General features: G+C 36.3%; 1 protein-coding gene across 1 annotated transcript in view; it reads left to right on the top strand.

Moving 5' to 3' along the window:
• Nucleotides 1-26,324, top strand: part of DPY19L4 (dpy-19 like 4) — a 55,377-nt gene extending 29,053 nt beyond the window's left edge. Inside the window, exons 8-19 of the mRNA XM_052651839.1 lie at nt 940-1,074; nt 3,576-3,707; nt 3,805-3,903; nt 4,446-4,519; nt 8,074-8,232; nt 8,926-9,045; nt 11,838-11,958; nt 14,219-14,275; nt 15,953-16,035; nt 18,900-19,032; nt 23,939-24,097; nt 26,080-26,324. Coding sequence (XP_052507799.1) covers nt 940-1,074; nt 3,576-3,707; nt 3,805-3,903; nt 4,446-4,519; nt 8,074-8,232; nt 8,926-9,045; nt 11,838-11,958; nt 14,219-14,275; nt 15,953-16,035; nt 18,900-19,032; nt 23,939-24,097; nt 26,080-26,244 — 1,437 coding nt within the window. The 3' untranslated portion in view covers nt 26,245-26,324. The remainder of the gene's footprint in view (nt 1-939; nt 1,075-3,575; nt 3,708-3,804; nt 3,904-4,445; nt 4,520-8,073; nt 8,233-8,925; nt 9,046-11,837; nt 11,959-14,218; nt 14,276-15,952; nt 16,036-18,899; nt 19,033-23,938; nt 24,098-26,079) is intronic.
• The last annotated feature ends 629 nt before the right edge of the window (nt 26,325-26,953 follow it).

The raw sequence follows: 26,953 nt of genomic DNA, 5'->3' as shown, positions 1-26,953 counted from the left end.
AGCTGGGAATCTTGGAAGTATTGTAATAATTGAAAGAAGCAAAAGCAAGATTACTGTAACGTCTGAGATACCTTTTTCCAAAAGGTATTTGAACTATCTCACCAAAAAATATTTGAAGAATAACCTGTGTAGTTGTTAAGAGCAATAAGTAAGTAATCAAGGTGAGGAGGAGGAAGATAAAGATTAAAATTCAGTTATCTGGAATATTTTGTATGTTGTTGCTCTTTTGTTGTGTGGGATTCTTTGTGACCCTATTGACTGTAGCCTGGCCTGCCAGGCTCCTCTGTCCGTGGGATTCTCCAGGCAAGAATACTGGAGTGGGTTGCCATTTCCTTCTCCAGGGAAACTTCCTGACCCAGGGGTTGAAACTATCTTCTGCATTGGCAGGTGGATTCTTTCCCACCGAGCCATCTGGAAAGCCCGATTTTGTATGAGATTTTCACTAAAATTTGGAAACCAAATAGATACATATATATATAAACTGTCATTCGGTTATGTTTGCTTCCCCTTGAATTCACCCTATACATAAATGTCTGTGTATGTGTGTTGTAATGGAAATAAGATTTGCACCTGAATTAGTAGTAGTGACCACCCAGCAGTCAAGTCTAGTAGAAGCTACCATTTAAAAATACTTACTACTTCATCTCCCAGAATGAAAGAAAATTTTACTGAATTTTCTTTTTTTTTTTGTCTTCCTGAGATTCTCATTATGATGTTGAACATGAAGGGCAAGTGGTTGATTTCTTTGTAGAATGTTTGATTTAAGATCTTATTGTTTATGTAAGGATTTAATCATAATTATGTGATTTTTAAAACAAAGTTTTAAGAGTTGCTTTAAAATGGAACCAGTAACAGCTGCAGAAGTTCAGGTAACAACCTTATGGGTTTATATAGTAACAAAGCTGTTAACACTTAGTTTCTTTCTTTTGTTTTCCCTAGAGGTTTTGCTACTTGTTGATGAGTGCTTCAACTTACACCTTTATGATGGTGTGGGAGTACAGCCACTATCTCTTGTTTCTTCAAGCAATCTCTCTCTTCTTGCTAGATAGTTTTTCACTGGAGCAGAGTGACAAGGTATTAATGGCATTTCAAAATTATGATTTTAAATCTGCAGAATTTTAAATCTAGTGTTTATAGGGTTGTATAAAAACCATTGAATTTTTAAACTTATTTTGAAATGCTTTAATAGGCTCTGATTTATACTTCTACTCAAAAGGTTGTTAAACTCCTTCTTCCCTAGTCCTTTGAAATTCCCTTAAGCATGGGCTGTTTATCCAAAGTCACCTCTGTGCTTCCTCTCTATTTCTAGCCATTTCTCAATCTTCCTTGTTTCTTACACAAAAAAGTGAAATATAGGACATGTTCAAAAGAGTCTATGTATGCTATATATATCCCATGGGCTGAGTATCCAGGCCACGGGGTCACAAAGAGTTGGACATGACTGAGCAACTGAGCACACATATAGTATATAGAAAAAAATATGAGTAATTGAGCAGCCAGGCCAAGAATTGGAGCATTTCAGTACCCTGGAAGCCCCGTTTCCCCAGTCGTATCCTACTCCCTCTCCGACAGAGGCTAACTGTCCTGAATTTTGTTAATCCTTTCCTTTTTCTTTATTTTTTTTTACCATCTATCTATGTATTCCTAAAAATACATTGTTAAATGATAATGTATCATTTACTTTTGCCTGATTTGCTTTTGAGATTCATCCATGGTGATATACAGAGCTATATTTCATTCATTTTTATTTATTAATGTATTCTGCTGCTAAATAACATTTCACCTTTTTTCCAGTTTATTGTTCATATGACCAGTGTTGCTATAAGCATTCATATACATATCACCTGGCTCAGAAGATTTTTCTAGAAGATATACCTCATAGTGGAATTAGAAGTCAAAGGATAAGTGCATATTCAGTCTAACTAGAGATACCAAGCCTTTCCCCAGAATAGTTATATTGATTTATACTCCTGTCAGCAGTAGTTTCCTATAGACATTCAGTTCCTTTATCTTTTTATTTTTTTGCTTTGTTATCTTTCTTTTCCTTATTTATAAACATTTATTGAGTATTTAATATATTGGCTTATCTAGAAATTTGGGAATCTCCATGCTCATCCTTTTTCGTCTGCTTGGTCCAGAATCCTTGTGATTAGGTTATTTAAATAATCATTAACCGAGTATAAGGTTGTTAACTTGTTAAGTGAAAGGGTGATAAGTACCTAAAAGTATTACAGAGGTAAAGCTTCAGGAAGTAGCTACCACCCTAGAAGCTGTGGAAGAACTGGGAATTATTAAAACTTAGAAGTTTAGAGGAAGGACCCCCATGGAGCTGAAACAGACCTCTGATAAAGAGCCACTACTCCACTTTGCTGGTATCTCTGTACTGGAAAGAAGGGCTGTCTGGAAATGGGACCCAGATTTCTGAGAATGGTAGTCTGGCTAGCTGATCCCATGGTCTCTGAGGTAAGAAGATATGATAAAGCTGATTCTTAAAGCTTAAGAAAACTGCAGCTGCATCGAACTGCTGTTACAGGAACAAATTACTCTGTTGGAGTGAAGAAGCCTCGCTAAGGTGATCCATCCAGGAACTGCAGGCCACAGGAAGGAATACATCCCTGCTCTGTCCTCCAGCCTTACCTCTCAGGAAAACAGATTGGCAGAGCTTAATAGGGAGCCAAATGGAAAAGCAGAAATACAGATTATAAGATTGGCCCCAGCATTATGAATCTGGGATAGAGGCATAGGTTTGGACTAAGAGAATCTGCAGCCAAAATGAAAAAATAGGATATTATTAGCACCTAGAAGATCAGTAGAGCCCTCTTCCTTGTGATTGTGTCAGTCTCCCAACAGTGAGGTATCTTTTTAAAAAATGGCTCTGGCCTTTTAGGGATGTTTTTTCTGTGTGTGTGTGTTTTTTTTTTTTTTTTTTTAACATCACTCTGCCTTTTGATTCCTCCCCCTCCCCCCAACTAATGTCTATATTTTGTCTTAGTTCTCCCCTTTCTACTCAATAAAAGGCATCTATTTTATGGTAGATTAAGTTATTCTATTGAAGTTTAGAAAAGAAACCTAGTAAGACAATAACTTTCTAGAAGAACTAGGAAATTTATTTAATTTAAAATTTAAATTAAATTTAAATTTAACTTTCTTATTGTCACTGTTAAATGGACCAAGTGCAAAAATACTTTTCTCTGGTGCTGTATTTCATGGCAATATATTTTCCTTGGGTAGGTTTTGGGAACTACTGCTAAAGATTATGATTTTTTACTGGCATAGCTTGATGTTGCTCAGGTAGACGAGACAAACCAAGTGAAATGAAGTCAGAGCCTGGGATTAAAGAAGGTTCTTCTAGTCTGATTTAGACATCCATGATTTCAAAGCTTTTTACTTTGTTTCTGGAGAGTTCTTTCTAAAAAGAAAGAACTATATTCCATGACATTAAAAGTACAAATTGAAAGGTTGTACAACACTGTCCAAAATTATAGTAGAGCATTTACTTTATAATTGTGGTCAAATTTTATCTAATGGAAAAATGTACAGTAAAATTCATTTTATTCTCATTTTTGTCCTAACAGATTCATGAAGTTTATAAAATCTATATATTTTCTCTCTTTCTGGGATATTTACTGCAGTTTGAGAATTCAGCTTTATTGGTGTCTCCTTTATTAAGTTTAGTAGTAGCCTTAATGCTTGCTAAGTGCCTTCAGGTAAGTAGAATTGACTATCATTCTTGGGGTGAATTTTTAAATTGTTAATTTTTTAAAAATCTCATTTATTTGTTCATATGGTTCCTCCTCCCCATAGTTGAATGTGAAGAAAGGAACTTTTGTGGCTAAAATAATGAAAGTGATTAATTTTTACTTGGTGTGTACTCTGACAGTGACATTGAATATTATAATAAAGGTAAGTAACTCTGTGTTGGAGATTCATGTAGTAGAGCAGTTTGAATAATTTAATGAGAATAATGGGATAATAATAGAGTTTATACAGTAATATTTTTAGTGGAACAGTAATCATACCTAGTATATTAGGTGGGACAATAGGATTCTGAGTTTTTTCTAGATATACTTTTAAAAATTCTATTTTATTTTTCATTTAATTTAAAATGTCATCATTACCCCAATTAGCATTAAGTAATATGTAGAATAAATTCAGATGAGTAAAAGACATTCAAAAGAGTGGGTAAGTTGTTTATACTAGGTGGAAAAAGGTTAAAATTTTCTTACTACCCCATTATACTTTTATGCTTAACTATAAGGTAATGTGATTGACTTACGCCAATAAATCTCCTTGCTTCATAGTTATACCATGCATTTTTACTTCACATTTTTTGTTTCATAATCTTGCTGTGTTTTCTAGTTCTAGTATTGGACAAAAGCATATTGCTATAAGCATAACTGATAGTTCTACAGCTAATAGTTCTAACTAGTGTTTTTATCCTCCAGATGTTTGTCCCACACAAAGAAAATGGACATATGCTGAAGTTCCTTGAAGTAAAATTTGGACTAAATATGACTAAGTAAGTTTTAGATTATGTAAGTTTACCTAATTGTATACCGCTTAGAAGATAAGGAGCAAAAATAATCAAAGGAGGTAGTATGCACCTAATTACATACCACTCAGAAAATAATCTGGGATATTATAATATCTAGAAGAAATATGACATTAATACTTTTCTTATTTTAAAAAATATCTCATTTAGGTCTTTTAAAATTAGATATACTTAAACCTCAGTAACATCACAGTAACTAATTTCTCCCTTAATGAGAAATGATGATACAATCTAAGGTCAGGATAAATTAAAGATTTAAAATGAATAAAGAACCAAGGAAATTTTAACCTCTAACCAGCAAAATGCTAATATTTAAAAGAACATGGGGATTTCCTTAGTGGCACAGTGGATAGGAATTTGCCTGCACACTGCAGCAGAGTAGCCCCTGCTCACGACAACTAGAGAAAGCCCACACAAAGCAACAAAGACCCAGTGCAGCCAAAGAAAAGAGTATGAAGTGAACTATAATTCAATTAAAAAAAGGTTCATGGTATATTACAAATCTGTGCTTTAATAAAAATGGGGTATGGGCATAAAAATGAGGTGGTCAGTAAGATATTTATTTCTTAGCAAAGAATCTCACCTTTGGTCATAGTAGTGGATTGGGCCAGAAGCTGACTTTTTAAATTCAAAAACAGTATACTTTTGTTTGTTAGTTAAGTACATTTTTAAAATCTAAAATGAAATAAATGATTTTAGATACCGATAGAATCCATTTGCATAGCAGAAAACATATATTTACCTATGAAAGTGTTAGTTGCTCAGTCGTGCCTAACTCTTTGCAACCCATGGACTGCAGCCCACCAGGCTGTTCTGTCCATGGGATTTTCCAGGCAAGGATACAGGAATGGTTTGCCATTTCCGTCTCCAGGAATCTTCCTGACCCAGGGATCAAACCTGGGTCTCCTGCACTGCAGGCAGGTTCTTTACCAACTGAGCTACCAGGGAACCCCTTAATGCCAGGTTCATTCTAGAGTTTTCCAAGGTTACAGAGAAAGTCAGTGAAAAGGCCAGTCGATTACGGAGGTCTACAACCAACTTTTACTAGTTGGCTGCTGAATTTCAGACCTACAAATACACCTTATAAAGATATGGTCCCTAGTTTTATGAATCACACAGCCTCTTAAAGGATTCTTTTGTCTTAGTAGATATGATTTACATTTCAGAAGACTTCTGTGGTGTTTAATCCATGTTAAACAGTTGGTTAACTAATACATCACAACATGAAACTTCATGCACAGTATCTAAAATTCCACATAATCTAGTGAAATGTATAGGTGAATATTCTCCAGGGGATCTTTTCGATCCCTGAATCAGGAAGACTTCTCTAGTTCATAAGTAGACCCTAGAACCTTATCATCATTTGCTGTGATTACATGGGATTTTAGATACCATGCATAAAATTTCATGTTGTGATGTACCAGTTAACCAAGCGTTTTACATGGCTTAAACACTAGAGAAGTCTTCTGAAGCATGAATCACACCTATCTACTAAGATAAAAGAATCCTTTAAGAGGCTGTGTGCTTCCTAAAGTGAGGGACCATGTCTTTTTAAGGTGTATTTATAGGCCTGAAACTCAGCAGGCAACTAGTAAAAGTTGGTTGTAGACCTCTGTAATTGACTGACCTTTTCACTGACTTCCTCTGTCACTTTGGAGGACTCTAGAATGAACCTGGCATTAAGGGCTGCTTTTGTTCAGTGTTTCTTAGTTGATCTTGTATAGTGCTCCTTTGTTCTGCATGTCAGGTACTAGATTTGCTTCACAAGGTAATATACTTGGTATTTTAATATTAAAAATTAGTCCTTGTCTTTAAGGATATCGCCAGCTCATTAGGTAGTTTTTATACAATTAATGGCATATAGGTGATACAAATTGTTAAGTGCCTTATATTCAGATATACCAGTTGGATATCAGAGTTTGTAATGTTCATCAGAATTTCAGGAAATTCTGTTGAGAGAAACTTTTAAGAATCACTAAAGAAGTGTTAATAAATATTTATTTAATGTGCAAGATACTGGGCCAGGTACTCTTTGGGTTACAAAAATGTCTACAGTCTGACACGCGTTCTAAGTTGCTTCAGTTGTGTCTGACTCCTTGTGACCTATGAACTGTAGCCCTCCAGGCTCCTCTGTCCATGGGATTCCCCAGGCAAGAATACTGGAGTGGGTTGCCATTTCCTTCTCTGGGGGATCTTCCTGACCCAGGGATCGAACAGTGTCTCTTATGTCTCCTGCATTGGCAGGCGGGTTCTTCATCACTAGTGCCACCTGGGAAGCCAGTCTGGCACATAGTGGATTGCATTAAGCACTATAATAAACGGATAATTAAACTGCCATGGGAATATGGGGAAGGAAAGATTGAGATTGGGATTATGGAAAGAAGATCATTAAATAGGGAATTTGAATTAGACCTTAAAGAATTAATAGGTTTAATAGGCATATTTAAAAACAAGATGTGTTTGTCCTGGATACAAAAGATTTCGATGACAGCCTCTTTGATACAGTTTTATTGATGTTTGGCACATTGAGAAATTTGAACCTTTTAGTTTAAACCCAGTGATTTGTGAAGCATTCTTGGTCCATCTATGAGCACTCCTGAAGATCACTTTATCACTTACCTCCTTCTCCAGGGCTGGGAATTTAAGGATTAAATGGAAGTTAAAGATGGTTTGGGAATGAGAATGCCTATAAATCTACCTATAACTAGGAGTCTTGGTTATATTTAGCATTGGTTAAAAAAAGCAGTTTATCTGATAGAGCTATCTAATATAAAACAAGAGTGTCCAATAACAATGTAACAGTCGCATACCTAATTTTCTAGTAGTCACATTAAAAAAAAAGTAAAAAGAAACAATTAATGTATAAACAGTATAAAATTACTGAGATATATTTTGTATTTTTTAAATTCCTTTTTTCAGCTGTTCTTATCTTTGAAGTGCAGTGTATATTTTGTGCCTAAAGAATATTTCCACTTGCACTTGCCACATTGCATGTGCTGATAGCTACATGTAACTAGTGACTATCATTTTGGACTGTGCTGGTTGAGGCTAGACAGCTGAATTTTTTGTTTTCTTCCAGGTAAAAATAGAAAGTAAAACTACCTTAAAACTATATTGAGTCCTATATATATTGGACTGTATATATATACAGTCACATTGGAAAAGGAAATGGTAACCCACTCCAGTGTTCTTGCCTGGAGAGTCCCATGGACGGAGAAGCCTGGTAGGCTATAGTCCACGGGGTTGCAAAGAGTCAGACACGACTGAGTGATTTCACTTCCCTTATTGTCACATTGCTGTTTCATAAAAAAGTAGCAAGTTTAAATTTATTAGGGCAGTTTGTTGAGGAGGGTTACTACTGCTATTATTTTCATTTTGTAAAGGGTATGACCTTGGTATTTTAAGTTAGTAGACTAAAGAAACGTGTTTTGTCTTAGTTTTTGTTGAGATAAAAAATAACTTTTATGTTCAGTATTTTAAAACATCTGTAATTTTAATATCATGCTTTTTGTTTTCTGTAGGAATTTTACAATGAATTGGCTCCTATGTCAAGAATCCCTTCAGGCACCGTCTCAAGATTTTTTTTTGCGATTGACACAGTCTTCTTTACTACCTTTCTATATTTTAGTGTTAATTATTTGTTTTCTTTCTATGATTCAAGTTATTTTTAGGAGAATTAAGTAAGTACCTAAGAAAACCAATCATATTACTAATTAATAAATTATGAAATACATAAAACATTTAATATCTTTCTTTGTATTTGTTTTATAGCTTCTAATTTAATTCTTTTTTATCACTATGTAAAATATCATTATAAGTTGACCAGATAAAATTCACATTTAAGCATATATATCTGAATATGTAATGTCCATTTTTAATGCAGGAATAATATTAAATAGTTAAACTTTTAAAGACTCATTCACTAATTTACTCAGGATTTTTAGTTATTGTAAGAATAATCTCTTCTATTTAAATGAAACTAGTAGTAAAAGTGATTTTAAATTAAAAAGTTTGACTATTTAAAAGTATTTTTATAATGTTTGAAAGGAGGTTGTATATAGTATCTTAATTTTGAGAACTTACTCTAATTATGATTTAACTATATTGATTTAGCAGCCACTAGTTCAGTGATAATGGACAAGGAACCTAAGTATCTAAGTCTCTTTTTTATTACAGTTCTTAAACTTTCACGGTTCACCTTCATTGAGTCAGTTGTCTTCCACATTCGAAAAACCTCTTTCAAAGACTTGGAAATACATTAGTTAGGTGTTTGACCAGCAGAAAGTACTTTCAAATTTTAAAAACTACCTATGTATTTTTTATGAGGATACTAAATATCTTTGATGTACCGAAAAACACATTTCTTTCGGTAGTGATAAGTCCCTGAAAGAAACTGTCAGGCTTGAAGATGGACGAATTGGAGAAAGGCCAGAAATAATTTATCATGTGATTCACACTATTTTGCTGGGTTCTCTTGCAATGGTTATAGAAGGGTAAGTGTATATTTGATCCATTTGTTTTAACAAAGAATTGTCCTTTATAATGGTAGTTAGTGTGTACTTTCCAGAATACATTTATAAAACACTACAAAAACTCAAAAAACCTTAATATAACTGGGGTTTAGAGAGGTATTTATAATATAATGAACCAGTATTTACTTATGCATTTATTTGTTCAAAAACTATTGAATGTCTTCAAAGGATCCAGCATTGTGCTCACTGCTAGGGGTATACTGGTGAACAAAAGTGTGCAGCAAAAGTCTCTAACCTTATGTGATTTATGGCCTAGTAAAGGTGACAGACACTAACCACATAAAAATAAAATCACAACTTTCCTAAGTGAAGGAGAGGTAAATGGTGTTTTGAGAGTGAGGGTTCAATAAATGATACCCTTTTCTTTGAAGTTTGACTTACGTGAGAAATAAGACATAAGAGTATAAAAGGGTTCTGAGCACCTGGTTTCAATATAGGTAGGAGGTTTCTTTATACCAACAGACAATTCTCTGGACACCAGCTGGGTATCCTACAGTTCAACTCAGTTTTGACACTTGTCTGCCAGGACCATCAGAATCCACAGGCGTAGGGTTCAGTCCTGCGAGACTCCCTTGCTACCTCTTCAGACACCAATTAGAAGTCCAGGTTATTACCTGTTTCTGATGAACTGACCAGAGTGTCCCAAACTCTGGCTGGAACACTAGTCACTTCAAGAAGTAGTAGGAGGAAAACTGAAAAGGTGTGGCATGGCCATATCTTACAGGGCCTTGAAATCCATTTAGATGAGTTTCCATTTATTTCTGTTGGTACTTCTCTTGGGAGACTGAAGATTTTTAAACAGAACATGTCTTCTCATGGTTATGTTTGAAAAGGATTCATCTGGCATCTCTTTGAATTGGAAGAGAATTTAAAGGTTGAAATGTTAATTAGCTGGCTAGGTGAAATAAATGGTAAGGAAGGGTTGGATACTAAGAAGTCAGTGGATTGGCATAATGGTACAGTGTCTCCAGTAGAGTTTGTGTTCCAAGGGATGTCATATACATGTAATGCAGGGTGAATCAATGTCTCTCTGAGTTACAAATTAGACTTTAGTGTTGATTCCAGCTGACTGGAACAACTGGTTTGGTATTCTGAAATGGGGTTATTAGGAGGATATATTAGTTAACTGGGGAAGCTAATGCGATTCCTCTGTTAACAAAATGTAATCTGTATGCATCCACTACTTTTCTCAGAGCCTGATTCAGTATTCATTTTTTTAAACCTTAAATACAATACAGTCTCAAATCGATCATTTTGCTTTCACATAACCCTAGACCTTATAAAAACATTTTTAATACTTATTTTCTAATGGTTTCCCATGTGTTCAGGTGCCACATTAGCTGCTTCCTAGGTGGCTCAGTGGTAAAGAACTCACCTGCCAATGCAGGAGATGCAAGAGATGTGAGTTTGATCCCTGGGTCAGGAAGGCCTCCTGGAGTAGGAAATGGCAACCTACTCCAGTATTCTTGCTTGGAAAATTCCATGGACAGAGGAGCCTGGCAGGCTACAATCCATGGGGTCACAGAGTCAGACACGACTGAGCATGCATGCAAGAAATGCCTATGTTCAGTTTTATTCCATCTTGATAAAGACCTCCTTGAGAGCTGTAGCCACGTCTTGTCTTTTTCCTCTCTAGTACTTTGTTCACCCTGAACTGCATGATCAATAACTTATTAGATGAATGAATGTTACTTTGTTTTCCCCATTTCATAGCTTTTCTATTTTGTAAAACCAAAATAGTTCACATTTATACTCTGGCCTCATATTCTTTCAGTCTTTAGAGTTTGTCATCAAAGAATATTGCTTGGAAAGGTCTTTTTGATTTCCTAGTATTAACTACAGAAGTTACCCTTTGAGATGTTGTTTTTCTTTGATAATCTGTATGAAGCAATGGTGTCCACAAATTTTTCTCAACTTTTCCTCTTCTGTCTTCAGCTTTTACCATTACCTCTTACAACTACAAGTTACAACTTACAGTAATGGTCTATCTTTTATTTACACAAGTTGATTTTTCTGTACACCTGGGATTTTAATCTTTTTAAGAGCCCCAGTTTTTCAATCCTGTTTTTAAAAAGTTAAGCTCAAAAGTAATACACTGCAGACCATGTAACAAACACAAATATAGAAAGGTATGAATTAAAAAATTAAAATCCTTCCATCTCATTCCTCAAAGGCCACAACTGTCAGCAGTATGTTTCCAGATGTTATCTTTTGACTATACTATATATAGGTACATTAGGGGAAAAAAGTCACCATAAAACTAGGGTAACAGTATACATAAAATTTTGCAGTTCACTTTTTTGTTTTTCATAAAGATTTGTTTAATCAGGACCTATTAAAGGATAGTTAGGTTTCTATTATTTTTGCAATTAAAACAACATATTTTTAACTTTATGCTAATATATATATAAACTAGATTACTAGAAATGGCATTGTCTTGGGCTACGTAAAATTTTTATAGGTTCTGCCACGTTGCCTTCTGAGAAAATGAAGCCGTTTATATTCTCTCCAAGAGTACAGTTTTACTACACCTCATCTATATTAATGTCTAATCTTCATTTTAGTAACCCACATGTCTCTTGATTATTTAAGAAGTAACTATCTGTTGCTGAAAATTAGAGGGTAAGCTTTTTCATTCTGCCTTAACATTGTGGTGTTTTCATGAGTGTTAGGAAACAACTCAGAACAGAGAAATCATATAATAATGATGTTCATAGAGTAGCCAATATATGACTGTTTTTTGTCTTTTCCAGCTTGAAATACCTATGGACTCCTTATGTGTGCATATTAGCCGCGTTTGGTGTATGTTCTCCTGAACTTTGGATGACACTTTTCAAGTGGCTTCGATTACGAACTGTACACCCAGTATTGTTGGTGAGTCATTATTTTGTGTTAAGTTCTTGTTTCTCTTTCAAGTATATGAATGGAAATCGTGTTGAATACATTTGAAATAGCGTGAGTAGATCATATTATGTATGATTTATAGGTAGAGAAAAAACTCTGTGGAAAAAATTTTTTTTGTAATTTCTGATTATAAAAGTGTAGTATGTTTCAATGCAAAATCCTTAAAAAATAGAAAGTAAAAATATTAAGTGAATCAATAATTTGAGAGGCTATCAAAAATTAATTTGTATAACATTTTTCTTGGTTTGACTTAGAACTATGGGATGTTTTCAGTGTGAATGGAACATTTACACTGTACCTGCTATGAATAATGTGCTTGAAATAAAAAGATAAATAAAACATGATCCGGGGCCTTTCCTGGTGGTTCAGTGGTTAGGACCCCAAGCTTTCACTGCCGGGGGCATGGGTTCCATTGCTGGTTGGGGAGCCAAGATTTTGCATAGTATGCAGTATCGTTTAAAAAAAAAAAAAGATTAATTTCCTTAAGTGGATTACCATTTTCTGGTCATAAAAAAGATAATAAGAAGGGTGCTGTTGGAACAGAGAAGGCCTGCTTTAATTCAGTTTTTCAGGGATTCAAAAAGAACTTCAATTCTGAGATTTGAAAGATGAGGTATTAGTCAAATAAAGGGTAAAAAAGGGAGAGTAGAGGGAAGAAACACAGGTTGCAAAGTACATGACATAGTCAAAGGGAGTAAATTCAGAAGCAAAGAAAAAGCATGAAATATTTAATTTTGTTGGCACATAAAATGTGAGGTAGGGGTGGTTAAGAAATGAGACTGGAGGAATCAAGGGGGGTAAGGTCATTGAGGCCTTTGAGTGTTCTGCCGAACTTGGTGTTATCCCATGGGCAGTCGGAACATGTTTGTCCCAAGGTGAGAGAAAGTCACCCTTACCTTTTCTCTCAGCCCACCCTTAAAGTTCTATGAAGGATAGGCTTAAGGGTGATAGACTTGAACCAGGAAGGAGGATTGAACCTCCTTTACAAAGACCCTGTTAGCTAAGTTTCATTATCTGTATTTTATAGACAAGGAAACGAAGGCTTAAAAAATGATTAAATAACTTGCTCAATATCGTATAACTTATAAGTGTAATAAAATCATGATTCACACCCACTTTGGAGTTCTTTTAGCTCCAGAGCCCATTTAATTAATAATACTGTTCTATACTGAAGTGAAAAAAATAGAAAATTTGGTGCCTCATAAAGTATGGGTAAATGAAGAATAGGGAGAAATCATAGATGTTTCCTAGGTTTGGAGTTTGCATGACTAGATTGTGGGGTCACCAATCGCCATGGGACAGTACAAAGAACAGGTTTTGGCAGAAAGCTGGTAAATTATTATCTCTACTAATAGTCTTGTTGTATTTTGCCAACCTATTTCCAAAGGAATTTATATATTCTTAGCACAGTAGTATACTGGTATTAAAGAACCTGCCTGCCAGTGCAGGCTGGAGTCACAGAAGATGCAAGTTCAATCCCTGGGTCAGGAAGATCCCCTGGAGAAGGAAATGGCAACCCACTCCAGTATTCTTGCCTGGAAAATTCCATGGACAGAGGAGCCTGGTGGGCTACAGTCCATGGGGTCACACAGAGTTGAACACAACTGAGCATGCACACGTACTGGTCTGTATTGACTGTCTTTCCTGTGTTAATTCATTGTCTTTTTGCTGTTGTTAGCTATTCACATAGCTATTTATTTATTTACAGTTCAGTGTTTTTTGTAAGCTCTTCCTAAGTTAGATTCCTGGGAAAATGCTCAGATACTAACTTGCTGTTTGAAATGTTGTGATGAGCGTTATGTTCTGCCTCAAATTTGTATAGTAGATATGTATGTCTCACTTTGCTGCCAGCTTGTTATGTTTTAAATTCATTGTTTTTCTGGTAGTCGCTCAATTGTGTCTGACTCTTTGCGACCACGGACTATAGCCCCCCAGGTTTCTCTGTCCATGGAACTCTTCAGGCAGGATTGCTGGAGTGGGTTACCATTCCCTTTTCCAGGGGATCTTCCCTACCCAGGGATCGAACCTGGGTCTTCTGCACTGAAGGCAGAGGCTTTACTGTCTGAGCCACCATTAGTCATCACCATCTTACTCTGTGAACTAGGTTCCATGCTGACTCCAATTTCTCTGAAATTGTTATAACTGTGAGAACATTTGATTGGTCATAGAGTCATTGTCTAGTACCTCTAAAGTATATTTATCCATAACCCTTTTTGCTTTAACATTTTAGGCTCTTATTTTGAGCATGGCTGTGCCCACTATAATAGGTCTCAGCTTATGGAAAGAGGTAAGAAAGTTAGATTTTTCATAATGTTAAAATATATGTTGTTTATAAGGTAGTGATAAATTTTTATGTGTGTGTAGGATACTTATATTGGGACAGTATTTTAACAAAATAAAATGTGATATACTAAATAATACTTAATTTTCTACCAATAGGACCGTGCTAGAAGAGCTAAAACATTTTTAGAGTCCCATTTTCTATAGTCTAGTGGAATTTTCTATAGTCTAATATTGTTCAGTCGCTCAGTTGTGTCCAACTCTTTGCGACCCCATGAATTGCAGCACGCCAGGCCTCCCCGTCCATCACCAACTCCCAGCGTTCACCCAAACTCACATCCATCGAGTCGGTGATGCCATCCAGCCATCTCATCCTCTGTCGTCCCCTTCTCCTCCTGCCCGCAGTCCCTCCCAGCATCAGTCTTTTCCAATGAGTCAACTCTTCACATGAGGTGGCCAAAGTACTGGAGTTTCAGCTTGAGCATCATTCCTTCCAAAGAAATCCCAGGGCTGATCTCCTTCAGAATGGACTGGTTGGATCTCCTTGCAGTCCAAGGGACTCTCAAGAGTCTTCTCCAACACCACAGTTCAAAAGCATCAGTTCTTCAGTGCTCAGCTTTCTTCACAGTCCAACTCTCACATCCATACATGACTACTGGAAAAACCATAGCCTTGACTAGACGGACCTTAGTTGGCAAAGTAATGCTCTGCTTTTGAATATGCTATCCAGGTTGCTCATAACTTTTCTTCCAAGGAGTAAGCGTCTTTTAATTTCATGGCTGCAGTCATCATCCCCAGTGATTTTGGAGCCCCCCAAAAATAAAGTCTGACACTGTTTCCACTGTTTCCCCATCTATTTGCCATGAAGTAATGGGACCAGATGCCAAGATCTTCATTTTCTGAATGTTGAGCTTTAGGCCAACTTTTTCACTCTCCACTTTCACTTTCATCAAGAGGCTTTTTAGTTCCTCTTCACTTTCTGCCATAAGGGTGGTGTCATCTGCATATGTGAGGTTATTGATATTTCTCCCGGCAATCTTGATTCCAGCTTGTGCTTCTTCCAGCCCAGCATTTCTCATGATGTACTCTGCATATAAGTTAAATAAGCAGGATGACAATATACAGCCTTGACGTACTCCTTTTCCTATTTGGAACCAATCTGTTGTTCCATGTCCAGTTCTAACTGTTGCTTCCTGACTATTACAGTTGACAAAGGAAATAGCTGAATAAATAGTATTTACTAGTAAAGAGTAAAAAGCATTTTGGCAATCCCAAAATTTAAATATTCACAAAGTAATATAAATTCTTTACCTTATCATATTGTAACATGAAATTAATTGCCAGTAAACCTGTGAATTATTTGACTTAACCTGAAATTTATTTGTTTACTTATTTTTTCAGTGTGTATGTGCATGAAATAAACAACTGATGATTAATTGGTGATGCTAAAATTATGTATTGATTATAGGTAGTAAATTAACCAAACAGTAGATTATTTGGACTGAGAAGAATGAACAAGAAACTAAAAGAAAGTAAAGTGATCTGTGCCATTTTTTCTGTGAGAAGAGTGTTATAATATTGTTTGTCACAAGTAGGCCTGTTAGTCTTTGGAAATACTTTGAATCAGCTTTAAACTTTCTAAATACTTACACACAGGTTTCGGGGATTTTGTTTTGTATTTTAGTTTTTTCCAAGATTAATGACAGAACTAATGGAACTACAAGAATTTTATGACCCAGATACGGTGGAACTTATGACCTGGATAAAGTAAGAACTGAATTGCCTGAGACTATTGTTAAGCTATTAATTAATCATTGCATGCTATTTAATGGAGTCAGGGGGAATAATAAGGTAATCCTTTTCCCAAAACTCAGGAATTTTACCCTGTATTTTTAGGGACAGTTTTTTAATTAGACATATAATTCTAATTTTCTAATTGAACTTGTTTCCATCAAAAGTATAGTATTGATAAGTTGAAATATGAAACTCTAGCTATTAAGCATCTAGAAATGTGGAATAAAAAGGAACCAATGTCCTTTTATTTAGATAGTCAAGAGATGCTTCTTTTAACCAGAATTGGAGGTGAATGAACAGTGGGTTTCTAGTATTGATAACCAAGGTTAACAAGATTTTTAATTTTGATACTCCCACAGATTTTAATGTGACAGGAGATGTGCTCTTGGATCTGTGCAAGTGGGGAATTGTAATTGAAACACCCTGTTCCCTCCCCTAACATATTAATACATATAGAACTAAGGGACCCTCAAAGGGCCATACTGTCAGTGAAAGGATGAACTCAAAATATCCAGCAAGTGGTAGAAAAAGATGATGAGAAAGCATATCTTCCTTGGCCTCAACTCTTGGTCAAAAATAAAGTGTTTCCTCTGAATTTGTAGCAGTCCATCTGAATTCACATGTCTATAGCTTGAAATTACATTTTTTTAATCCAGGGAACCCTGTATCAAGAAATTAGCATAAAAAGTATTTCTGGGGTGGTCTGGAGTGCCTAATATAATCCTCAACCCAGGCTACCCAGGATTTCACAAACAAAGCTTCATGGAGATAAGTTCTAAAGTTACAAAACACATGAAAAAACAGTTCGACACAGCAAGACATATTGCTGTCATTTATGATAAGCAACAGAACTAGACCTCTAGCAATTTCTGATAATAAAATTTGTTTGTGTCAGGTTTTGCTGCACAGTGTGCTCTTACAAAACTTAGCGACTTACAAACAGTAAGCATTTGTTATTTTGCACCACTTCCGTGATCAGCTGAGTGGAAGCAATGGGTAGGATCCTTCTGGTCTGGGCCAGCTCACGTGGAACTCGGTAGTCTGGCCTGGCCTCTCCCACATGACTGTGGCTGGGTAGTGTCAGCTGAGGGCATGGAATTGACTTAGCCACTTGCTTCTCATCATCCAGCCCAGGTGAGACTGGGCTCATTCACAAGGTGGTGGTTGTAGAGCTCCCAGAGCTGCATGAGAGGACAAGTCTCAATGTAAGCATGTTTTAAGTCTGCTCACATTGTGTTTGCTAATGTCCTGTTGGCCAAAGCAAGTCACATGATGGAAACTAGAGTTTGCTCCAAGAGCATGACTAGGAAAGAATCATTGCAGTCATTTTTTTCAGCCAGTCTACCCCATGAATAGAGACTGATAAATAATATGAAAAAATTTAAACACATAGATAAAGAAACTAATGCTTGAAAAGGGCACAAAATACTATCAGAAAAGACCAGGATAAAAGGGAGAAAAAGATTAAAACTGTTTCTAGAAATGAAGAATTAATTTCATAGAATAGGTGAATAGAAGTGAGAATTATTATTGTTGTTCAGCTGCGAAGTCGTGTCCAACTCTTTGCTACCCCATGGACTGCAGCACGCCAGGCTTTTCTATCCATCACTAATCTCCCTGAGTTTCCTCAAACTCGTGTCCATTGAGTCAGTGATGCCATCCAACCATCTCATCCTCTGTCACACTCTTCTCCTCTTGCCCTCAATCTTCCCAGCATCAGGGTCTTTTCAGGCTTTTAGCTCGTGGCCAAAGTATTGGAGCTTTAGCATCAGTCCTTCCAGTGAATATTCAGGGTTGATTTTCTTTAGGATTGACAGTTTGATCTTGCAGCCCAAAGGACTCTCAAGGGTCTTCTCCAACACCCCAGTTTGAAAGTGAGAATAGGTATTATGTAAGGTCTCATTATTATGACGACACCTCTTGTATGTGTAAAGATTATTATTTTAGATCATCCTTAACTACTGCCTGTTAATATTTTTTTGTGAATTGTATTTACCTTTGTGGAACACTGACTGTATAGCCTTCTGTTGTTAACAAAAGAGGAAGTCACGTTTACATGTATGATTTACCACAATATTTTCAAAAACATCAAAGGCCTAAACATTGGACCTTTTACATCAAATGATTGGGCATTTATGTTACTGTGATGTGATTTTTCTGTTTCATTTCTGTTTCCCCGTTACTGGGTGCTCCTTGAGAACAGTGGCTGTGTCCTCTTTACTTTTGACACGGTAGGTTGATGCTGAATATTGAATACAGGGAGGGAATAAATAAGTCAGGACATTAGAGCAGCCCTTTGGGATCTGTCTTGTAAGGGGCATCTCTCTGGGACTTCGGAATTATGATTTAGAGAAGAGAAGTTCTTTATGTGTTAACTGGAGATAGACACATGGGTAAAGGCAGGGAAGGAGCAGGAGGATAGGTAGATCTGGGAGGAGCTGGGTTTTGGTGGTTAGTATTTGCCAAAGATGAATTTGAGAATTCACAGCATCACCATTGAACTGTCACTGTCCCATTACCCTGCATTATCGCCACCTGACCTCGATGGCAGTAGGAGATGTGTTAATCCTCTCCCCTTCTCTGTCTTGAAAGCAGTGACCTTGTCCTCCCACCTCTCTTTTTAAAATATTTATCTTTAGCACTCTAAACAACTTCTGGCACATAATAACTGCTCATTTTTTTTAATGGATCCAAAAATGAAGTGAAATTAGAACTGACATTAAAACTTAAGTGTACAACCCATTTTAAGTTCCTTGGTATTTCAGAATTGATACAAATCGGCGAACTAAATAGTATATTTACCATTTCAGTGTGTGAATCTTTATGGTTCTTTGCAGAAGGCAAGCTCCAGTTGCAGCTGTGTTTGCAGGAAGTCCACAATTAATGGGTGTGATTAAATTATGCACCGGATGGATGGTGACAAGCTTGCCTCTTTACAATGATGATGATCTTCTCAAGAGAAATGAAAACGTAAGGCATTTTATATTCTACATTGGGATCTTTTTTATATGACTTTTTAGTATGGTTTTACAATGATGTATATGTTCCTTGGGTTAGCTAGGAAAATCCAGACAATTTTAGAAGAGTTAATTAGTTTTAATTTTTTAAAAAGCTGTTTAGTACATTTAACCAAGAGGGACCAACATTAGAATATGAAGTTCTTTTATGAAAAGTATTGATATGTTTCTAGGAGAGACATTTCATTTCCCACAAGGCTCCAAGGGACTAATGTGTAATAGTTTAAAAGGGAAACATTCTCTTTCAGACTATCATTGTTCTCAATCAAATTATTGAAGGAAGGCTTCAGTTACTGTCTTTATACACTTTGTATTTCTAAGCCAAAATTCTATTATTGCTTATAAAGCACTGATTTAGTTTTCAGTATGGGCTGTTGTTAATAACTTAGTATATATAATATTTGTATGGTATCTAATTGCTTCTCTTTCAGAGAATTTATAATTTTGAATGTTTTGTTTGGATGTAAATATAACTTCATATCTGAAGGTAGTGACCAGTTGAACCTGAGTTCTAAATATTCTGTTTTTCAATTGGAGAGAATTTCACATAGTTTTTAAGTATACACTATGCTAAGTAGGAAGTATAGCAGTATAGAAGTTAGACTTAATAAAGAGGTTAGACTCTAAGAATCCAGTCTCTAGAATTAGAGTATCTGGACTCAAATGATACCTCTGCCATGTGCTAGCTTTGTGACCTTGAGCAAGTTTTTGAATCTGGAAATAATAGTTCTGACCCTCTACTTAGGAGAATTAAATAAGATAATACAGTCTGTCTGAAACAGTAAAATTTAAATGTTAGCTATTATAATTATGTACTGCTGCTGCTGCTGCTGCTGCTAAGTCACTTTAGTCATGTCCGACTCTATGTGACCCCATAGACGGTAGCCCACGAGGCTTCCCTGTCCCTGGGATTCTCCAGGCAAGAACACTGGAGTGGGTTGCCATTTCCTTCTCCAATGCATGAAAGTGAAAAGTGAAAGTGAAGTCACTCAATCGTGTCCGACTCTTTGCGACCCCATGGACTGCAGCCTACCAGACTCCTCCGTCCATGGGATTTTCCTGGCAAGAGTACTGGAGTGGGTTGCCTTTGCCTTCTCTGATAATTATGTACTATTAATATTATAATTCTTTGTGTACACACATTCACATATAATCACAGAAAGTACAGAGAGGAGTTCAAAAGCAGAAGCAAGTCAGTTCTGCCTACAAAAATCCAAGTCTTCATAAAGGGCATTCCTTTGATCGCGGATTTGAAGGATGACTTAGAAACTTGTTTGGAAAAAGAATATAATGATTCCAGATTGAAAAAGTCACAAGAGCCATGAAATTTGCTTGGCCATGAAACTAGAAAATAAGAGGCCAAATTCTGAAGGACCTGGAAGGTCATACTTAAAATTTAGACTTACCCTCAAGGCATTTGGGAGTTATCAAAGACCTTTTATAAACCTAGGAATGGAATGCTTAGGAGTTATTAAGGTCATAGAACAGCTGAAGCAAGGGAGAGGTCAGAGATGGGAGGTCTACCTGGGAGTCATTTATCTAAGAGACAACCGCCACCTCTGATTAATATTTGCTGCACTTGAAAAGGTAAGTGCTGCTTAGAAGACATATTGCAGCATATTCCTAAACTTAGTGTATGTCCCGTTGCTAAGTTGTGTCTGACTCTTTGCAGCCCCATGGACTGGGGCCTGCCAGGCTCCTCCATGGCATTTTTCCAGGCAAGAATACTGCAGTGGGTTGCTATTTCATACTCCAGGGATCAAACCTGCGTCTCTTAGGTCTCCTGTATTGGCAGGCAGATGCTTTACCACTAGTGCCACCTGGGAAACTCCTTCCTAAACTTTATTTTTTGTGGATTTAAACCAACAGACTGTGACATGTCTTTGTTTTCTTTGTTGTTTTTTAATTTTTTTAAACAATTTTTATTGTTTTTCAAATTCTAAAATAGAACTTCAGAATCACATGTAATTGGGTCAGAGTGCGAATTAACATTCTAGTTTGAATTAAATTTAAACATTTTAGAATTTTCAGTTTTATATGAATAGGAACCAGTTTTTTTCCCCCAAAATCTTTATCTTTCTCTGTGGTGTCCAGTACATAGCAAAGTACTGAATAAATTTGTTTTTAAATTAAAATTCAAATTTAAGTCCATAAATGAGATCATATCATTTGAATTAGACACCACAATCTATAATTCATAACATGACTAATCTGTATAATCTCCTAGGCCACTGATTCTCGAACCTGGAATGACGGTGCCCCCAGAGGACATTTGGCAGTGTCTGGAGACATTTTCTGTTGTTACAGCTGGAGGGAGGGGTTCTACAGGCACCTAGAGGGTAGAGACCAGGGAGTGCCTAAACATCCTTCAGTGTGCAGAACGGCCTCCTTTTGGTCCCAACAAAGAATTATGTGGCCCAAAATGTTAATAGCGCCAGAGTTGAGAAATCGCACCTGAGTCTAACAGTAATGTTATTGCCATTGCATCAAAGTCGTTTTTTTTTTTTTAACATGCCCCAGTAGTATGTTACAGTTTCCCTAGACTTGAAAATAAATAAAAATTATATAAAATACACAAATAAGTGTTAAACTGAATAGGATAGAACCATTCACATGAACTTACTTAGCAGGTGAAGTGAGTGAGAAACTTCCTCTCGATGTAGTCACATTCTGTATCCCACAGAATGAGTATCTAGCATGTCAGTGGACATTGACCTGAAGTTGCTGGATAGACAGCAACCAAAACATGTCGTCAGCAGCTGCTGAATATCCTGCAGATAGACTGGGATCTTGTCCAGTCTAGATTACAAACCTCAGGATTTTCAGGACAGTCTGTGATACTTTTGGCCTAACTTTTATGGCTTTTCCAAGTTTAGCATTTCAGAAAAACTGAAAAAAATGTATTATCTATTGTAATAAGATGCAGAGCTTATTATCTAATAAGGTCAGCAAAATTATAATGAAAAACACCATGTAATCAAGGCATGGGTTTTAAGCATGCCTGTTCTTTCAGTCATCTCACACGCTAGTAAAGTAATGCTCAAAATTCTCCCAAGCCAGGCTTCAATAGTACGTGAACCATGAACTTCCAGATGTTCAAGCTGGTTTTAGAAAAGGCAGAGGAACCAGAGATCAAATTGCCAACATCCGCTGGATCATGGAAAAAGCAAGAGAGTTCCAGAAAAACATCTATTTCTGCTTTATTGACTATGCCAAAGCCTTTGACTGTGTGGATCACAATCAACTGGAAAATTCTGAAAGAGATGGGAATACCAGACCACCTGACCTGCCTCTTGAGAAACCTGTATGCAGGTCAGGAAGCAACAGTTAGAACTGGACATGGAACAACAGATTGGTTCCAAATAGGAAAAGGAGTACGTCAAAGCTGTATATTGTTACTCTGCTTATTTAACTTCTATGCAGAGTATATCATGAGAAACACTGGGCTGGAAGAAGCACAAGCTGGAATCAAGATTGCCGGGAGAAATATCAGTAACCTCAGATATGCAGATGACATCACCCTTATGGCAGAAAGTGAAGAGGAACTAAAAAGCCTCTTGATGAAAGTGAAAGAGGAGAGTGAAAAAGTTGGCTTAAAGCTCAACATTCAGAAAACTAAAATCATGGCATCTGGTCCCATCACTTCATGGGAAATAGATGGGGAAACAGTGGAAACTGTCAGACTTTATTTTCGGGGCTCCAAAATCACTGGGGATGGTGACTGCAGCCATGAAATTAAAAGACGCTTACTCCTTAGACGGAAAGTTATGGCCAACTTTCAAAAGCAGAGACATTACTTTGCCAACAAAGGTCTGTCTAGTCAAGGCTATGGTTTTTCCTGTGGTCATGTATGGATGTGAGAGTTGGACTGTGAAGAAAGCTGAGCACTGAAGAATTGATGCTTTTGAACTGTGGTGTTGGAAAAGACTTGAGAGTCCCTTGGGCTGCAAGGAGATCCAACCAGTTCATCCTAAAGGAGATCAGTCCTGGGTGTTCATTGAAAGGACTGATGCTGAAGCTGAAACTTCAATACGTTTGCCACCTCATGCGAAGAGTTGACTCAGTGGAAAAGACCCTAATGCTGGGAGGGCTTGGGGGCAGGAGGAGAAGGGGATAACAGAGGATGAGATGGCTGGGTGACATCACCGACTCGATGGACATGAGTTTAGGTAAACTCCAGGAGTTGTTGATGGACAGGGAGGCATTATACTAACTGAAGTAAGTCAGATAGAAAAAGACAAATACTGTATGATATCACTTATTTATGGAATCTAAAAAAGCTGACCTCATAGAAACAGAGAGGAGTTGTGGTTGCCAGGGGTTGAGAGACCTCGAGAAATGAGATATTGGTCAAAGAGTACAAACTTGTAGTTATAAGATGAATAAATTCTAGGGATCTAATGTACAGCATGGTAATTGGAGTTAATAATACTGTATTGTAGATTTGAAAGTTGTTGGGAATAGATCTTAGATGTTTTCCCCACACACACAAAAAAATGGTGATTATGTAACATGATGCAAATATTAACTAAAGCTATGGTGCTAAATTATTTTGCAGCATATGAGCTTATCAAATAAACATGTTGTATACCTTAAGCTCATACACAATACTGTATGTCAATTATATGTCAGTAACATTGGGGGAAAATGGACAAAGGAGTTGAATGTATATTTCTCTAAAGAAGATATGCAAGTAGCCGAGAGCAGATGAACATAAGCTTGCTGAGGACAGGAATCAAGTCTTAGTGAATATCTTTATTTTACACAGATGGTACTAAGAACATAGTAGATGCTCAGTGTTTGATAAATAGAAGTTTTAAACGTCTTTTTAAGTTGTTGTTTTAATTATTTTCTTTCAGATCTATCAAATCTATTCAAAGCGATCTGCTGAGGATATTTATAAAATACTGACATCGTACAAGGCTAGTTACCTAATAGTAGAAGATGCTATCTGCAATGAAGTGGGAACCATGAGAGGCTGTCGGGTTAAAGATTTATTAGACATTGCAAATGGCCATGTAAGTAACCATTTGTAAAATTTTACTTACTTTTTTTAGAAAAATGACTTTATTTAAACTTATAATAGTAACAGTGTGTGCATGTGCTCAGTCACGCCCGACTTTGCAACCCTGTGGACTGCAGCCCGCCAGGCTCCTCTGTCCATGGGATTTCCAGGCAAGAATACTGGAGTGGGTTGCCATTTCCTTCTCTAGAGATGTAACAGTTGGGGAACTAATGAAACGTAGGTTGAAGTGTTTTTGCAATGTACAAAAGAAAAGTTGGACAATTTTACAAAAAAAAACCAAACAATTTTATCAATACCTGGAGTCATTAGTTGCCTGTACTTGTACATGTTCTACATTTAGGAACAAAAGATGAATTATGATTTTAACATTGTAATATAAAAAGCAGCTGATTGTTATATTCTTATTTGAGAAATTTCTTATAATTTGATTCATATCTAGAAAAATTGTTTATTAAATTAACATAGTCTTGTACATTGAGCCCCTGTTATCCTCAAAATTAGTGTTTTCAAAACTACTTTGGTTGTTAGGATTTAACTGTATTTTCAGTTTTCATTGATTTTGCTATTTTACCAAGCTGTGTTAATCTCAGCCTACAGTGTATATACTATATACCTAGCAACTAAGACTGACAGGGGAGTCAGTATATCTGTATGATATATGACAGTATGTCAGTATCTCCCAGTTTGTATATCTGGTAATGAGGCACTAGAAAAGGTACCTGTACTCCTGGGAAAGTTGGGGGTGGAGGATCTTAAAGTTTAGTAGATCATTCTTATTTAGATTACATATTCTATTCAGACTGCAGCCAAGACTTCTCTGTCTCTTCCTAATTAAATAGCTTTGTCATAATCATCCCAGACCAGTTTGTAGGTGAGAAATTAGTTTGTTGCTTTGGGGTTTTTTTGGCCATGCTGCGAGGCATGTGGGATCTTAGTTCCCCACATACCAAACCTGTGCCCTTGCCAGGAGAGTCTAGAGAAATGACCTCTTAATCTTATGAACTTATTCTGTTTTCTGCTGCATGTATTTTGAATTTTCTCTCTTGGTACTTGATGTCTGTGATCTTTGGCTTAATTGGTGACAAAATGGAATTTTATTAAACATTAAACATCAAGTATTTGGTAATAACAGTAGGAGATGGCAACCCACTCCAGTATCCTTGCCTGAAAAATCCCATGGACAGAGGCGCCTGGCAGGCAACAGTCCGTGGGGTTGCAAAGAGTCAGACATTACTGAGCGACTCAGCACACACGCATTTAGTGATTACTGCTGTATTGCTGTCTACTGTCTGGAGTTTTATTCTGCTCTTGGACACCCTCTTGCTCCTGGACACCCTCTTGCTCCATTTTGAAGGTCAGGTTACTTCTTTCATGTAATTCCAGGCACAGGCTTAAAGCTGATCTCTTCTTTTATTCTTGATTCTTCTTTGATTCTTGATTCTCTGACATCTCTCCAAAGCATTAGAAAAATAGTTAGTGTTTTTGTTGTAGAAAACTCTTTGAGCTAGCTAAGCTATCTTAGTGAACCTCATTAAAGTGAAAATGTAAAGGATTTACTAACTAGTCACAGAAACTTACTGTTGTGAGTCAGTCCTGCACAAGGAGAAGAATATGAACATACATTAAGAATATATGTGCATTTCTCAGCTTCAGTAGGCTCCATAAGATTCTTCAGATGAATGATAATAGACTATGGAGACATAGCCTTCTAAATTTTAGGAATAAATCTTTTAAAAATTGGAAAACACTTTATGCTGGTTTCTCAGTCTCAGTGGGAAGCTCAAGAATTTAGTGAACATGGTAACTCTTATGAAGAGGCTTTTATTTGCTGAACAATATGAGATATTTGCTAACCAATGTGAAATATTCCATATTTAACAAAAATATATCTATTTTATATAAATATAGTCACTTGTACCTTGATTGCATTTCTCCTGTAACCTTTTCAACATTATGTTTCGTATCATTTGATAGGTGGTTTGTGAAGAAGGTGACAAGTTAACCTACTCAAAACATGGACGATTTTGTCATGAGGTCAAAATTAACTATTCTCCCTATATGAATTATTTCACTAGAGTGTACTGGAACAGATCCTACTTTGTATATAAAATCAACACTGTGATATCCTTTCAGTCTTGAAAAATAGCAGAGCCTTCATATCAAAGACTTATATACCACCTGAAGTAAAATACAGTTTTCTTCTACCTACGTGGTGTCTCTTGGAAATCAGAGTGTGGACATTGAAATGTTGCTGCTGATTTTCCCTCCTGCTGTTAACTGGATCTACAGTTCTCTGAGGGAAAGAAGATCAAACATTACTGTCCTTCGGTAAAACGTCAAATCTGCCACTCTACAGTATTCCAGCCAGGTGTTTTCCTTATTGCTATGATTTTACCTTCCAAACTGTTGTAAAATTTTCCTCATAAATCTTTCCATCATAACGTTAGTCTTGAATTTGAATGTGTTCAAGGTCAGAGTATGTCTCAAACATAACATTTAACAAATACTTAATGTGATATAATTACAGAATAGAAGGAAAGAATTATCCTTACCCTCAAGGCAGTTTCTGAAGGTATTTCATGATGTATAATAGAGCTGAAATAAAAAACTAATTTAAATGTTCACTGATAATTTGTGGCATTTAAATTAAAATGGAAATTATATAAAGGAAAGTGATTTTTAAGGATATACATTAAGATATATCCAGATTTTCCATGATATAGCTTTCATCATCTGCTGCTTATATGTGAGCACTTTCTTAATAATATATTGTGCTTGATATTATATTTCACTACATTATGACTATTAAGTGCTTAGTTTTTTCACTTATGCCCATAAATTTGATACC

The sequence above is a fragment of the Budorcas taxicolor genome, chromosome 14 (genome assembly GCF_023091745.1).
Source record: "Budorcas taxicolor isolate Tak-1 chromosome 14, Takin1.1, whole genome shotgun sequence".
Lineage (NCBI taxonomy): Eukaryota > Metazoa > Chordata > Mammalia > Artiodactyla > Bovidae > Budorcas > Budorcas taxicolor.
This window is presented reverse-complemented; position numbering and strand designations above follow the sequence as displayed.